Consider the following 16,145-nt stretch of genomic DNA (forward strand, 5'->3'; position numbering starts at 1 on the left):
GGTCAGAAAGCTTTCGGATTTCATCAAAAATATATTGTGTTCTGAAGATCAATGAAGGTCTTATGGGTTTTAAACAACCTGAGGGTGAGTAATTAATGACAGAATTTTTTATTTTTTTTTGGTGAACTATCCCTTCAAACATACTAATAATTCAAGTGTGCAAAAAAGAAGATAATGTTTTTTATTTTAATGAAGAAAAAATACTTGTAAAGTATACATATATTTAAAAAACATGGGGCAAAGCATGTGAAGAGTTTAAGAAGAGCTCAACTCGACTCAACTCAACTCTTTAATCATATAACTATTGATTTAAAAAAAATTAAAAAAAATTGTACTACTGCAACACCTACTGCAAATGCAAACAAACTAGTTCTATCTTATTTAAAAATGCTACAGCAGCAGGACAGATGCGTGAGCATTAATGTTTATTATTTTAATGTTACTTAGTTTTTACCTGTGCCTGCACATATTGAGTCAGTCATGAACAAGTGAATTGTTACTGGATTCTCGCTCTGAGTGGATCATGAAATCTTAGAGTTGTTGACTGGAGAACTTCTGTGATCAGATCTGTCTAAATGAATTGTTCAGTGCTATTTGCAAACTGATTCAACAGGTTAATTAAAAAGAGTCATTTTGTTCCTGAATTATACCCTGCTATCTTGTTTTAGAGAGTGCTGTGATTTCCACTGTTCAAAATAAAATGGAATGATATGTTTTTATCAAATGTGGTGAAGAAAGCATAATGTAGAAGTAAAAATGTCTTGAAATAAAAATAGTCTGATAAAGTACAAATACTTGAAAACAGTACTGATGTAAAAACTGTTCACCACTGTGAATATGTGTTTCTGCCTCTGAACTGCTGCTCTGCACGGTGCCTGAAGATTCACAGTCTCTAAGCAACTGAAACTAGATTCAAAGGGAGCTAAACTGTTAAGCTAATTAACTCTGATGGATTGGTTAGCTTTCGTAGCTGATTAAGGTGTTCATGTAACCTGTGAATTAATGTGCCATCCAAATACTTCAGAACGTTTTTTTGTACCCCATTTCTCTCTCTGCTTACTTAATCGTTTCAGCCAATGATTTGAATCATGCTAAGCAAGCACTGAACAGCCTGTCATGAACAATCCAGTAAAGAATTTGCCTTTCCTGATCCCTACTGGAAATGGTAAGGACACCATTACTTTTCAGTGACTGTCATCATAATCATTTACTCACCCTTGTGTCATTCCAAACGTATGTTGTCTTTCTATCGTAGAATAAGGAAATGTTTTGAACAATGTCAATGCAGCTCTGTTCCGTACAATGAAAGTGGATGGGGACCAGGAACTGTCAAGCTCTAAAAAAATCAACCATAATAAAAATGCACTAAATATATGCTTGTTTTGTGCGAGGAGCAGACTGAAATCACTAAGAGTTCCATGCCTCGAAAATCTTTATTGGTGGTCATCATTCACTTTCATTGAATGGAAAAGAGCAGCTTGGATCTTGCTATAAATACTGTAAATGCTTTTGTGTTTGACAGAAGAAAGGAAGTCATATGGGTTTCAAGAAAACATGAGAGAGTACACGATGACAGAATTTTCTTTTTTGGGTGAACTATTCCTTTATGATTTTCCCTTCACAGAGGATAATAAATGCTGCTAAAAGTTCTGCCAAAATAAAAATATTATGAATATAACAAAAATTTACTTCCAGACAATACCAATTTAATTGAGAACAGACTACATGGCCTTTGCCACGTAAACCAGTAATTAAGCCACATCAGCCCATGATGGATGGGTGTCATATGGCCGGTTAACTAATATGACAGAATGATGAATGATGATGTGAAGTGTTTTAGAGATAATCAGGGCTTGTATTCATGCCACGTTTCGCACGTGTGCAGTGTTTCAGTGCTTTCAGTGATATTTGTAATGAGATCACAGGCTCTATTTGCTAATCAGAATCAGAAAAATACAAATGCATGCTTGATTTCAACAAGGCAAATCCAGATGTGAGGCACCCCACACCCTAAAAATAACCTCAAAGACATCAAATCCCAGAAAGGTGATGCATGCTCTGCCTTTTCCAATCATGTTCTGCATATTTTCCTGTTTTGACAAAGAACAGTGGTCCTTCAGCCAAATGCATTTATATTATCCCGTCAGACAAGCGTGTAAAAATCTGCTTTCAATTAATACACAATGATTTATTCTTTAAGAGTTCTGCATGAGAACAGTGAGGGGGATTAGAAAAATAAATCACTGCTCAAAGTTAGAGTTATTGCTGTTTGATGTATTTTGTTGGCGTTGATCTACAAAGCGAGATTCTCTCATGCCTGCGAGCTCTGCTCAGACTTAAAAGGATTCTCCGTATTAATTGTTTTACACTTAATGAACTTTTATGAGGGTCTGTAAAAAATTCAAAAGGAACTTAAAAAACGTTGAGTTCAAGTACTTGCTTAATGGGTTATTTCAACCGCAAACACGGTCGATGTGCAAAAGGGAAGTGGGAGGAGTCACATGGGTAAATATGTTAACAATTAAAATGTGAATATTCAGTAATGAGTGGATAGTGTTTGTCACATGTGTGAGTTAGGAATGACAGGATAGAAAAATCTTGCAGGCTGAACCTACAAAAGCCCATCTGATTTTGTCAGATATATATTTTTACATGAGCAGAAAAGACAGTGGGGTAAAATATGAAGCACGCAAACAATATTTAATGGCTTTGCAGAGTGCCCAAGGCCAGTTTGAATTTAATAATGCGGGTTCACTTGATATATTTTGAAAATGCCTATTGATTTATACCACCTGGGCTGAAAAATGCATTGCACTTCTGAGCGGCTATGCAAGAGCAATCTAATTGAAATCGTACGGTGGCCAAAAGTGTTAAATCGCATTGATGGATAGAACAAGATGAAGATCTGAAGTGTTACACAAATGGATGTGGTAAATAATGACTCTTGCCACATTTATTTTTCTTTAATGGAAAATAAACCTTATTATAGAAGCTTGATTCATCTGTGGAATTAAAAAAAAGACTTTGTTTCTCACAATTGCAAGGTAAACACAGAATAGCGATATATACACAGAATTCAGAGGAAAAAATCAGAATTGTGCGAAATAAGCTTTGGATTCAGACATTTTTTTTTTTCTTGCAGTTGCGATTTTAGATTTTAAAATTCAGACTTCTTAGAATTTAGTTTATATCTCACAATTCTGAAAAATAATTCAGTTCTCGGAATTTTGAGAAAGGAGCCAGAATTGTGAGATAAAGAGTCCCAGTTACCTTTTCAATTAGGGTTTCAATTTTTTTTCCTTCGCATCATTTTATAATAGCAGTGTGTAATATCCTACCTCACCAGACGATGGCGCTCTTAAGGGGACAGGTCACCAAAACGTCTGGCGTCACTTACTCACACTCGTGACTTTTCCAAACCTGTATGACTTTCTTCTGTGGAAAATAACAGATCATTTAACAAATCACATACAGTCAATGGGGTCCAGTGTTGTTTTGGACCCGATTCATATGCTCTGAATAGCCAAAAACAGTTCTTTAAAATTTTCTACACTATTTGGAAAAAAATAAAATATAAAACAGGTGTGAACAAAGCAACAGAAAATTATTGGAGTATGTTTTACTAGAAAAAAGTATTTTGAGCTTTTCTACTCAAAAATATCACATTTAAGTAGATGTAATTTCTGAATGAAAACTATTTCTACACCAAATGTTTTTTTCCCCCAAGTGTATTTGCAAAAGACAAAAGGGTTTGGAATGACATGAGGATGAGTAAATCATGACATAAATATCTAATAATGCAGCCAGTTTTTTCACTAGCAATCGGGCTGCAAATTACACTTTTTCAATTTAATAGTTTTTTTTTTTTTTTCCATTATTGTTGTGCATTAGTGGTTTATATGGAAACCAAAAAGATCCAAACAGGTAGCTGAACAAGTGCACCTTTGAAGACTGAAGGTAAACCTGGAAACAGTTAACCGCACTCTCCCGAAGTTACGGCGAGCCAAAACCATTGCCGCATTTTTCCAACGACAGCTATGCAATCGAGCAAAGGATTTGCTCAGACAATGAGGCACCTAAAATTTTAAACGGCTGTGTGATAAGGTATCCAGTACAGACGCCTTACCCCAGTCTCCATCTGACTGCCCAGCGAGAGGCCTGCAAGGGTGAGCTAAGGGAACAGGCAAACACCTAACTGCACAAAACAAACAAAACCAAATTGTTTTCCTTCACAGAATGCAGCTGGATAAGGTAATTAATGTCAAAAGTGGTTTTTTTTTTTTTTTTACAAATCAGATGATCACAAAGAGGAAAATTTTGATTATTCAATATACAACGCAAACAGAAATTCTCACTTTGCTGGACCCCAGGTTTGAAAGCACAATTATAAATGTTTTACAATATAAAGAACACTCTGTTCTTGAATTCAATCGCACATACTAACTCAGACCTAAGTTTAGAAGCCTTTCCTCAGGGAAAAAAGTGAGTTTATGGGGAATGATGTCTTGGCACAAAACGCTCAATTTCACGTCTGTGGCACTGGATCAGAAGAGCTTGGACTGATTTTGATGTGCATTTCCAGAGGCATGCCTTTCCACACAGTAAGTTTAGTTTTGATAAATGGAAATGTCCAAGATCAACACAACTATGGAGCCAGAAACTGATGTCATGTACAAATATGAAGCTCAGAGGAGAAAACTTGACTCACGGTAACCAAACAAGACAGTAAGAGAAAACATTTTCTTGACCACTGAGCAGATTTTTAATGGACTTAACTAATGAATATCAGAGAAATGTCTGTCTAAACCAACTGATATTTATTTTACATTAATTTTAACGCAAACAAAAATAAATTATTTTATCTTCTGATTTATTATCCAGAAACATACTAAAAATAGACAGACTCCACAAACCTTACAGTATGGGAAGTCTTGGTGGTTGGCCATGTGCAGGTTGGCTTATAGTTAAGAAATCTTCTCGATCAGCAGGGTCATACACTTACAACAGACAATCATATCAGGCCCAGAACTGAAATCCAGCATGTGAAGTTGAATGGATAGTCAGCACAAAAGTGTTGTTCATGTAGAAGCAGAAATCTCCTGTTTCAATGTCTCTGAAGAGTGACATGACAATGAAGACTGATTTCCTCATTACAGCATCAGATGTGGTTCATGGGAATGTCACTGAACAACATGAGGATGAGCATTTAATGACAGTTTGCATTTCCATGTTAACTATTCCTTTAAAAGTCCGTGAGAAAAAAACTATTTCTTCTGGAAAAATCCCATGATGGATGGCTGTTTTGTAGGTTTCTTAGCAGTAGAGGTCTTCTTCTGACTCTTTTCTTTTTTCTCTTCCTCTCTTTTTCCAAATGACTGCTTGAGTGAGCTCGAGTCTTTGGCTTGACTGTTGGGTTCAGGCTCCTCTTCACTCTCAGAGTAAGACTCACTCACATAACCCTTCTCGGTCACTAGGAAAACAGAAACAGAAACATTGGTTATTCATTGTCAAGATGCATCTGGTGAATATAAGTGTCTGGTTTGGGGTCTATATACACACACTTGGATTTACTCTGTCACAGTGATTTTGCAAAGTTGCCATTCTTTTTGGCCAAAAGAAAAGTTCCTTAGGCAGCATAATTAATATTAACAGCCTTCACATTGTGCTTATTATTATGTCTTAAATTACTGCCTCTGTAGACAACACATAGGTTTTAGAGCAATACACATTCCTGGCTATGATATAAATCTTGGTCTGGTCATGTATAATGTATAATAACAAACAAATAAAGAAAAAAGATAACATATGAATTTGGTTACAATACAATAAAAAAATCCACTTCAAAGAGTTTTTGTGCTGAACAGACAACTGGCATTAAGGAATGTGTAATATTAGACACAGTGCTAAATACAAAAATAATACCAGTGGTGCAAAGTTATAGGAATCAAACACACATTTGTGCTTTTGGTCTTCAAACACAAAGATTTCCTCCACATAAAGTCAAAAATAATCAGAAATAAACAGTTTCAGCAAAAATAGTTTTCCAGCTGTCTGTATTTCTGTCATATAACTTATGATTTACTCAGTGGTTTAAGAGTTTCTGTCAGGTCTTATAAATGCTGTGCTTGTAAAAGTAAGAAGAGAGTTCAGTCAATGTTATGCACCCTGTTTAAAGAAATCTTTCATGTTAAACAGAAAACAAAGGGTAAGCATAATGTGAATTACCACAGAAAATAAACTTTTGAAACACTGTGCTTTGTCATATTTATTTCCTATATAATAAAACAGATGAGCAGAAACAATTGTATGTGGTAACTGACATAAATGCCACAAATTCTGTCTAAAACAATATTTACATTTAACCTAACTGTTAAAGTATGATTAATTTTTTTAATCATTATCCTTTATATTACAGATATGAATGAATGATGCATTTATATAGCGCATTTATTGTGTATTGCCGTACACCCAAAGCGCTTTACAATCATGTGGGGGTCTCTCCTCAACCACCACCAGTGTGCAGCATCCACTTGGATGATGCGACGGCAGCCACAGCACAGCGGCACCAGTGCGCTCACCACACACCAGCTACAGGTGGAGAGGAGAGAGTGATAGAGCCAATCAAGTGGATGGGGATTACTAGGAGGCCATGATTGATAAGGGCCAGTGGAGGGAATTTGGCCAGGACACCGGGGTTACACCCCTACTCTTTAGGAGAAGTGCCATGGGATTTTTAGTGACCACAGAGAGTCAGGACCTCGGTTTAACGTCTCATCTGAAAGACGGTGCTTTTTACAGTATAGTGTCCCCATCACTATACGTACTGGGGTGTTAGGACCCACACAGACCACAGGGTGAGCACCCCCTGCTGGCCTCACTAACACCTCTTCCAACAGCAACCAAGTTTTCCCAGGATGTCTCCCATCCAGGTACTGACCAGGCTCAACCCTGTTTAGCTTCAGTGGGCAACCTGTCTTGGGCTGCAGGGTGATATGGCTGTGGTATATTATATATATATATATATATATATATATATATATATATATGTGTGTATATATGTGGTATGTCTATGATGCATTTGATGGTTCATGTACATGGAGCAGATCAATATCAACTGATACTTGCCATTTTTTTCAGCAACTGCCGAAACGTTTTTGTTCGACCAGCATTTATTTTGACATCGACTAGACTTCATTTTCAAAGCGCTATCATACTTACCAAAGGCACCTTCTTCATCAACAAATGTGTTAGACTTCAAAACACGCCTTCTTTTCCTCCTCTTCACATCTGAGCTCTCCTGAACAAGTCAAGAACATAATCAATGACAATTTTACTGCATGGAAAATACAAATGAGATGTGTAAATGAATGACTTGTATATCGATATCTGTTAGTCACAAGAGAATAGCACACAGTGTTTTTCTTTGCAAAAAAAAGAAAAGAAAAGCATTTTGTATGAACTGATGACTACTTTTGAATGGTTGTGAATGAGTTCCCTTACGCCATCTATCGGCAGTAGCTAACTGCCCATGTTAACCTCGACCCTACTGGTTTGAGTGAAATAGCATTTTGGCATGTCGAGTTTGAGGTGAGTCTTCCTGTAGGAGCGTTTGGAAATTATTTTTTAAAAAGCTAGTAATTATTGGTGTTGGTAATGCTTACTTGGTGTGAAACAGGCTCTCTTTTCACTTGTTTTTTAGGGCTGGGAGTGTGTACATTAGGCACAGGTGGAGAATCTGGCACAACTGGAAGAGGGAAGAAAAAAAAAAAAAAAGATACGTCAAGTATAAAAGTCTTTGTGTATATTTTATATATATATATATATATATATACACACACACACACACACACACAGACAGAAGAAAGAGAGAGAGAATAAGGGAAGAAACAATGAATGTTATCAATTAGCTTTTGTTTGTCAGAGAGCAATTTTGATATTTTATTCAGCACTCTGCCCAGAGGGGGAACTTATTTCTTTGTTTTTCCTCATTTTGGGTCACAGAGCGCCTCATCTGGACTGATTCAAATCTGCCAAGCATGACGTGAGCTGCCCCCTCCTTGTTTTTTTCCCCCCTATCTCTTTCCTACCATCATCATCACTGCTGTCTGGCTGGGGCTTCTTTATCCGCCGTCTCTTCTTCTGCTGGCTCTCCAGTTTCTCATCGTCACTGTCCACAACCTCAGGGCACTTTGTTTTACTTGGAGGAAGCACATGTAGCTTTTAGTTCACATTTATGAGATGAGTATATATATATATATATATATATATATATATATAAGTAAATTATATAAAGTATAAGTAAAAATCTACTTCAAAACGGAAAAAACTAAACCTTACTTCCGAGTGTCTTGTGATTCAACCTTCAAAGCATTGGACACTTTGGATTGTTCCTCTTTAACGTCAATCTCGGATTTGGCAGACTTCTGTGACTGTTTCATACTTGCAGTAGCCAATGCTGTTGAACTGCCATCCATCTCTTCTTTAATGCTTTTGTTAGGTTTTTCATCAGCCTTTTCTAAATTTCACAGGAAAAATTTTTGTTTGGTTTACTTTGTTATGCTTTGTTTCTTGCATTTTTTTTTGGCAGACAAGAATGAAAAACACTCACTTTGGGCAGACTTCCCAAAGAAGTTACTCATCGGGTTTGTTTTGGAGGCTGTTTTGCTTTTTGATGTTTCAACCTAACATGTGAAACCATTATAAAATTCACACACAGTCTTGTGTTTCATCAACATTAAATTATAGTTACACCCTTACCAGAGAAGAATCGTCTTTCTGCTCTGTTTTCACTTCCTTGCTGGATTCTTTGCTCTTAGAAGCATTTTTGCTTGCAAACATTCCCATGATGCCTGCTGGCTGCTTAGCACTGGGTTTGGAGGTAGCTGAAGTGTTTTCATTCAAGCCAGGTTTACTGATTTCCTTCTCGGCAGGAGGGACCAAAGCCATCTCTTGAGCTCTTTGCAGCACCGCAGATGACATAGGGACCGCCGCAACACAACGTATAGCACTGTACCTGAGGAAAGACAAGAAATATTAGATGTGTCACAACTTTAGCATATGATGCATGCACGTGACATTACAGGTTATATGAGTATCACTTACTTGTTGCAGTTTTTTAGGTTCTCCTTTACAGCATCATAATCTGTATTGTAAAGTGGTGAACTATCCTTCAGCTCGGCTCTCTGCACACTGTACACATGCACACTGATGGTCACGTCCATCTTTGCTTTAACAGCTGTTAAAAAAAAAATCCTCTACTGAATATTTAAAAATGGAAATAACATTAAATGTTTTTTTTTTTACTTCCCACCTTTTATATAATACAATGTATTTATATATTACACATATAAATTCAATAATAAATTAAATTTGCGACTGAAAACTACTGCGTGCGACTATGAAAAAATATTTAGGAGCACCAGTGCGACTGACCCGATCAGTATTTGTATTTGTGCTGAGGGAGCTTTAAAGGTTTCTAATGTACTTATGTGTTTTTGCAGCGTTGAGTAATGTATCACAGACGTATTCTCTCATTATAACAAAAGAAAAAAGTGTAGACAGTGTAAAATAAGAGATTAATTGTGCAGTGTAAGGAGCTTCGTTGATTATAATGGAGTTTTGTGAGATTTCGATGAACTAAGATGAGTGACAGCTTTTAATGATTATTAAGGGAGTTTGCAAATGTGATATTGATTTAATACAACAGTTCATTAAACAAGAAGTTAATATTAAGCGACTTGTATTGTCTGACTACAACACTATTGCCTTATTTAGCTTTATTTCATCAACTCAAATAGTTTCAAACAAAAGTCCTAGCTGAGCCGCTGCGCATCTCCATTCAAACACAGCGGTGTTTCATTTATGAATGAACTGCGTTTTTAAACTAATCTAGTGAGTCAATGATTCAATTACCCGTTCATAAAGAGTCACATACTTCATTCCTGAACGAATCGACTGTTCCAACGAATCAATTAAATGAATGATTCAGTGATAAAATCATTGACATACCGCCACCTACAAGCAGTTTTAGTTAAATTTTTAAAGTATCTTTTCTGTTATTTAAATCAATATTTCTACATTCAAAATTGTATATTTAAAACATTAACCTCAACATGAATTTATGAATTTAATTGCACTTATGCAACCTCTGAGCCTCATTAAACATCTGCAAATACACCTACAAGCCACTTGTGTGTTCTTCTGTGCCACCTCTGTAGTTCAAATGTATTAAATACTGATTTCATTTGATTGGCATCTTATTCTACTTGTTATTTATTCTGTTGTTTTAATTAGAAATGATAAAAAGCTTATAAATATATATTTTTTAATTTGACATCAAAGATGACATACTTTTAATAAAGTTAGAAAAATGCCATTACAAAGGTCAAAACAGAATTCCCTGTAATTCACTTTAAGGAATCAAATATCACCTCGTAATGGGAAGATTAATTTTTGATCAGAATGTTTGATTATTGATTTGAAGGTGTCTTAAATTTTTGACCGTGCTCCTAAATATTTTAAATTAGGAGCACAAGCACTCCTAAAAAGAAAAGTAAGCGTAGAACCCTGGCTAGAAGTATAAATATAAAATCACCTATGTGAGATTAGAGAAGCCTAACATTTTTTTATCCCAGGATTAATGCATTTTTGCCCAGTATTAATGCTTTTTGTTGTAATTTACAATATACATACAGTATTCTTACCATCAAGCTTGTCCTCACGTACTACTGACACTTTATGGCACTAAAAGCAATGAAAAACATTCAACTGCAGATCTCAAAGTAATGATTATTCAGGAAACATTAATTTCACAAAGGTTAAACAATTATCAGATCTCAACCCTTACCGTACTACCATTCTCAACACATTTCCCAGATACAAGGTAAGTGGCATGAAGGGGAGTCCCTGAACTTTCATTGCGTTTCTGCTGCAGGTAATGATACAGCATTCTGCAAAAATGTTACATGAACATTAGTGACTTCAACAGATCATTAAATGCGTAAATACAAAAAGTGATGTCAATAAAAAGGCCAGGACTAACTGTTTTGCTGTGTTGACGTGGACTCCAAGAGTTAAACTGAGCCATTTGTAGGTGACCTGCAAAAATCAAATATAAACGCTGAATAGTTGATAATGCAGCTAATAACTATTACTTACTGCAGACTGAATAATTGACATTTCATAACTATTAATTTCAGAATTTGTATCTTTAACTACACGTTAACAGTCAGTCAGCAAATAAATCGATTTCTCACTAACGTAACAGTACTTTTTGTTGTTGTTCGGTTAGAGTCGGATTTGATCAAGTTAAGATGGGACATGGGATCGCGCATGTGTTTTATTCACTAAAAATAACCAACTCATAAGTTTCAATCGGAAAAAAAAACAGACTGCACAGAAGAAAAAAAATGTTAACGGAAAGAAACGGCACGAAAATCATTCGGTACCGGTATTTTTCGTGGTCTCCAACCCTGAACATTCAAATAAACAAGCATGCAGCCACAGTATATCAACAGACATATTACATACACGATGACAAGAACGATATCATTATAAAAAACGACTTACTATCTTATTTTGATCATTGACAAATTCGTCAATATTGTCCAAATACAGCTCATCCATATCCGGAACGACTGGCTGCTACTCCAAGTTTACACTTGCGACCGAAAGAGTCGCCAAACGCGGGAACTGCTGCTGAACTGTATTTACTTCCGGTCACGTGGGCTAGAGCGTCGAAAAGCAGAGACACGCTGCACAACACGCATTTTTTTTGGTTTGCTTTATTTATTTTATTTATAATTTTTTTTACAGTGGTGCCAAGTAACATTTTTTTAATGTAGCAATAATAACCGTTGTAACTATTTTGTTATTATTTTTTAGTAATCTTATAATTTAATAAATATTATTATTATATAGTTTAGTTATTTGAAGTTATGTATAGGTATTTGGCAGAATCTATATGGTTATCATGATAAAGATTTAATGTATTATTTAAAATGGCACTTGTTTTTTGTTTTTTACCCATTTTGCATTGTCTTGTCAGTTTTTGATGTTTTTTTTTTCCAGAAACTTGTTTAATCAAAAGTCTTTTGGAAACAAAATATTTTTCTCAAAATAATTATTTGAAATAACTTATTACCTTAGCTGCTCAAATGAATAACCTGTTTGCGCTGTGCAAACCACAGAACTGATTTCTTAATTTTTCTTCTTCTTCTCATTCTTTGAGAACAGGTTTTAAAAGCCTTGGAATCATAAATTCACAGAGAGGTAAACAATAGCCTATTAGTTTTATTATTGCATCAGTGCTGTATTATATATTCAGACAAAATAACAGTCCATCAGAAGACCTAAAGGCAACTATTCCATGTAGTAAACTGTATGGTTCGCCTTAACATGATGGTTTGAAATTCTTGATCATCAGATGCTATTAGATGACAATCAGTGTTATATACAAGACCATTTAAAATATGTTAATCCTTAAGGCATCTCCATGTACATGATCCCAAATCAAACATGCAGGCATGTGATGAGTTAAAGCAGAGAATTATCATAGGTAAGGCTGGATTCACATAGTAGACTTTTGAGGAACATAATTTCCAGTTCTCAAAGAAAATGTGATACACAGCACCTGAAAAAAAAGGAAAAATAGAAGTATATTTTAATATAGTTCATAACTGGTATGACAGATTATTGCTATGATATTAGGCATATACCAGAACTTACAAGAATCCCTTGCCACAGCCTAAGGGTCCAAAGTAAAGCTCAGAAGGCAGACACACTCCTTGTCTGCAAACTCCACTGAGACTTGCACAGCTCCAGGGAAATGACGCAGCCTCATTCTCTTTGCCTTAGACAGAAATGAAATGCTTTAGCACTGAAAGATCCAGTAAAACGAGCCATGTATCCATGATATTTATCCAAAAACTAAAGGCAGTTTTGCTGTTCAAGATTTCCCAGTTTTAGGTTTACACAAGCACTTCTGCCTCAAATAAAAAGTTAGTCAATTAAAACACTTTTATCATTAAATGCAAAAACTCCAAACCTTACAGTGCAATGCTAATACGACAAGTACAAGCAACACAAGTATATTCTGAGGTTTCATGTTGGTATCTTCGGATGATGATGGCACTCCCAGGACGCAGTACTGCGATCAGGCTCGGTCTTATTTTCTAAGTGATGGAGGAGTGACCCAACTGAAGCCACTCCAATCAGACTTTAAGTTAAAAATTGAATTATGCAGCAGAATGAATGGACATACTGTTCTTAATCCTATTTGGTGTAATCAGAAAATACCAAGGTATAAGAGTACCATCACATGTTTGAGGCTGCTGCAAATTATCATCGTAAAAAAAAAATCATCACCTGATCTGAAACACATGTTTATCCTGACGGCAATAATTTTTAGGTGTCTTAACAATCTTGAGGATCCTCACATTGCAGAGATGCTGGTCTCTATAGTAGACTCTTGTCTGAATATATGCCAGTGTGGCGAAACACAAAAAAATGACATTGAAACAGTGATATTGAAATTTTTGTTTTGAGGACAAAATTCACAAAAACTGATCCTAATGCTACCCAGGAGAAAAAAAGTGCACTTCCATAATGTACTTCAAGTGCTCACACACTAATTTTGTACTTAATATCCTAAAAATATTCGTTAATACTTCTTAAGATAATGTAGTACACTTGAACCCACTAGTGTGTGAAAGATTGGTTTAAGTGTACTACAAGTGGTGACTAAATAAATTTTTTTAATACAGAGAAAGTATGTTAAAAGCACATTTTAGTTCATATTCATGGTGTCCCAAATTTGAGGCACTGAGATACTGATTTTTGACTTTCATGAGCTGTAAGCTCTAATCATCAAAATTAAAACAAAACAACTTTTGAAGTGTTTTACTTTACATGTAATGAATCTAAAATATATGAACGTTTCACTTTGAAATAAGTTACAAGAAAAAATTAACCTTTTCACCATATTCTAATTTTCCGAGATGCACCTGTAGTAGTAAGATGCATAAAAAATATTTAGACGAGCCCACAACAACAAAGGATACTACTTATTTGAACCTTTTCTGATAAGAATGTGCGCTTCAAATGCGAGCATTTTTGGCGGTCAGTTTTTTGTCTGGCAGTGGCAGCAGGTATGCCTTAAAATTTCAATTTACATCGATTCTGGCACCCAACATCACAACAAGATGATATTTTCAGCTCCTTATGTAGCTGAATCTGCGCTGGTTTGGATGGGCCGCATCCAGTTCTCCCTTTGTTTTGTCTACTGCTAGCGCTGTGACGTAGGCCCTAAAAGGGTCTATAGAACAAAAGATGTCCAGTGTCAAATGTTAAAACACAAGCACTTATATAAATATACATATACTTCTCTCAGCTATTAAAATCATGTAACAAAAATAATAATAAAACTAATCATCCACTATAAGTGAAACGCATCATGACATGAGACAAAAAGCAGTCAACACTAAATTAAAATAGTGAATACTACAAGATATTAATTCTTAAACTTTGTCAAATATAAAATATTTTTGCCCTTACTGGTCTTAATTTAATACCATATATTACAGGATTGACAACAGGGGGAACAATCAGGTATATAACAGACAAAAAGGTATATAACTTACGAGACAACCTTTTTGCTCTTAATTCTGTCTGGGAATAATAAAAAAATAAGTTCAGAAAGTGTGGCATACATGTGCTAAATAACTTCTCTTGATTTACTTTAGATCTTCTACAAGCTAGAATTATTTTAAGGTAGGAAATCAGAACTAAACCAGTAAAGACAGTTATTGAGGCGTACATCCATCCATTAAAAATCCCATATGAAATATCTTCTTTGCAACCAAGATTAACCAAGGACAGGTTTTCACAGAAAAGTTTATCTATGTTATGTCTGCAAATAGGGTGTTTCATAGCCACCAAAATGGCCATTATACTCGCAAAACAAGGATATATCCAAATAAAAGTCACCAGGCTCCACACAGTAAAAGGTGACATTACAAGGATAATGCAAAGGTCGACAGATCGCTATGTACCTATCAATTGCCATGACACTTAAATTTGATAATTCTCCAACTGCATAGACAATAATGACTATACCTTGGACAATACATTCCTCAAGTGAAATCCATTCCTCAATGTGTTTCCGTAAGTAAATATACCAAGGCCCGGGGATAAAACCCTGTTGTTCCACACAGATCATTAACACACAGATTACACACAAAATTGTACATGGGCTCATGCAGGGCTTTCTCAAAAGCAATAATCATAATCAAGGTGACATTCAGAACAATAGTCAGAATGTAACCTGGAAGCGCAAAAGAAAAAACTATGATCCTGCTGGTCCAGTCCCACTCATTCAGAGCTGTGACAGTGAGAATATGGGAAGAGGAGATGTTTTCCATTTTTTTCAAAATCTGACTCCAGATCAAACAAGGCCGACACAAACAATGTAGAATTTCTTATGTCTTGTGTATCTGTTGGAAGACTTCAGATTAAAATAGAGTTATAAGCAGTATGTTGTATTAAAATGTCTTGAAGGTCTGTGAGGTTTGTAGAATGCCTCTAAACTCCTCTTTTAGAGATCCATCCTACATTCTGCTCATAGCTCGATGAGGGAGCTTTATATACAGTCAGATACGCAACATCATAATGATCTAACAGTCCTTTGATAATTCAGAAATAATAATAGAATGCAAACTTGACCTTGAAGTGTTTTAGATGACTTTATCCTGCTGGAATTCTAAAGCAACTGAAATGGAGGTCCGGCAGAAACACTTTAACTAAAATAGTACTATCAGTGATGGGCAGTAACTACATTTCTCTGTAGCGTGGTGGTAGCGTCGCTGCTTTCTCAATACTTCGGCATTGGCTCCTCAAACTGTCAGTCAATCCTTATTATTCCACCCGCACTCTCTCGTCAATGAAGTGCGGCACGCATTTAGGAGCATCTCAGCTTGTTTGCTGTCTGAAGGTAAATTAAGAATTGTCGATTGAATAGTATATCGGTTTCTTAACTCGAAAAACACTGTTTATAAAGGCTAGTGTTTTTTGGGGGTTTTTTTGTATTTGAGGAGCGGAGAAGAGTTTCTTAGTCTAGCATTTGTTGTCAAGTCCCAGCCAAATAGCTT

General features: G+C 35.7%; 2 protein-coding genes and 1 pseudogene across 3 annotated transcripts; all 3 read right to left on the reverse strand.

Annotated features, from left to right (window-relative positions):
• Positions 1-3,871: 3,871 nt before the first annotated feature.
• Positions 3,872-11,724, reverse strand: LOC306855553 (DNA polymerase delta subunit 3-like). Its single transcript, XM_079394315.1, has 12 exons — positions 11,569-11,724; positions 11,042-11,097; positions 10,847-10,949; positions 10,704-10,743; positions 9,103-9,235; positions 8,758-9,013; positions 8,609-8,681; positions 8,338-8,515; positions 8,088-8,197; positions 7,662-7,744; positions 7,219-7,297; positions 3,872-5,470 (listed from the first exon to the last, which is right to left on the reverse strand). Exons 1-12 carry the CDS (start codon positions 11,623-11,625, stop codon positions 5,265-5,267), a joined length of 1,374 nt encoding a protein of 457 aa, XP_079250441.1. The 5' UTR covers positions 11,626-11,724; the 3' UTR covers positions 3,872-5,264.
• Positions 11,725-12,272: 548 nt separating this feature from the next.
• Positions 12,273-13,140, reverse strand: defbl1 (defensin, beta-like 1). The gene is made up of 3 exons (XM_079395673.1): positions 13,051-13,140; positions 12,727-12,850; positions 12,273-12,631 (listed from the first exon to the last, which is right to left on the reverse strand). The coding sequence occupies exons 1-3, from the start codon at positions 13,103-13,105 to the stop codon at positions 12,607-12,609; spliced, it is 204 nt and encodes a 67-aa protein (XP_079251799.1). The 5' UTR covers positions 13,106-13,140; the 3' UTR covers positions 12,273-12,606.
• A 1,386-nt stretch (positions 13,141-14,526) lies between these two features.
• Positions 14,527-15,419, reverse strand: LOC306856398 (olfactory receptor 2C1-like; annotated as a pseudogene). Its single transcript has one exon. The product of its transcript is annotated as an olfactory receptor 2C1-like (transcript).
• Between the last annotated feature and the right edge of the window lie 726 nt (positions 15,420-16,145).

Source organism: Barbus barbus (genome assembly GCF_936440315.1).
Source record: "Barbus barbus genome assembly, chromosome: 36".
Taxonomy (NCBI): domain Eukaryota; kingdom Metazoa; phylum Chordata; class Actinopteri; order Cypriniformes; family Cyprinidae; genus Barbus; species Barbus barbus.

Coding starts and splice junctions, on each gene's coding strand:
- defbl1 (XM_079395673.1), bottom strand. CDS start 13,105: ATGAAACCTCAGAATATACTTGTGTTGCTTGTACTTGTCGTATTAGCA. Junction 12,851..13,050: donor TGTCGTATTAGCATTGCACT/GTAAGGTTTGGA, acceptor TTTCTGTCTAAG/GCAAAGAGAATGAGGCTGCG. Junction 12,632..12,726: donor GGCTGTGGCAAGGGATTCTT/GTAAGTTCTGGT, acceptor CTTTTTTTTCAG/GTGCTGTGTATCACATTTTC.
- LOC306855553 (XM_079394315.1), bottom strand. CDS start 11,625: ATGGATGAGCTGTATTTGGACAATATTGACGAATTTGTCAATGATCAA. Junction 10,950..11,041: donor CACGTCAACACAGCAAAACA/GTTAGTCCTGGC, acceptor ACATTTTTGCAG/AATGCTGTATCATTACCTGC. Junction 7,745..8,087: donor AGACAGCAGTGATGATGATG/GTAGGAAAGAGA, acceptor TCCCTCTTCCAG/TTGTGCCAGATTCTCCACCT.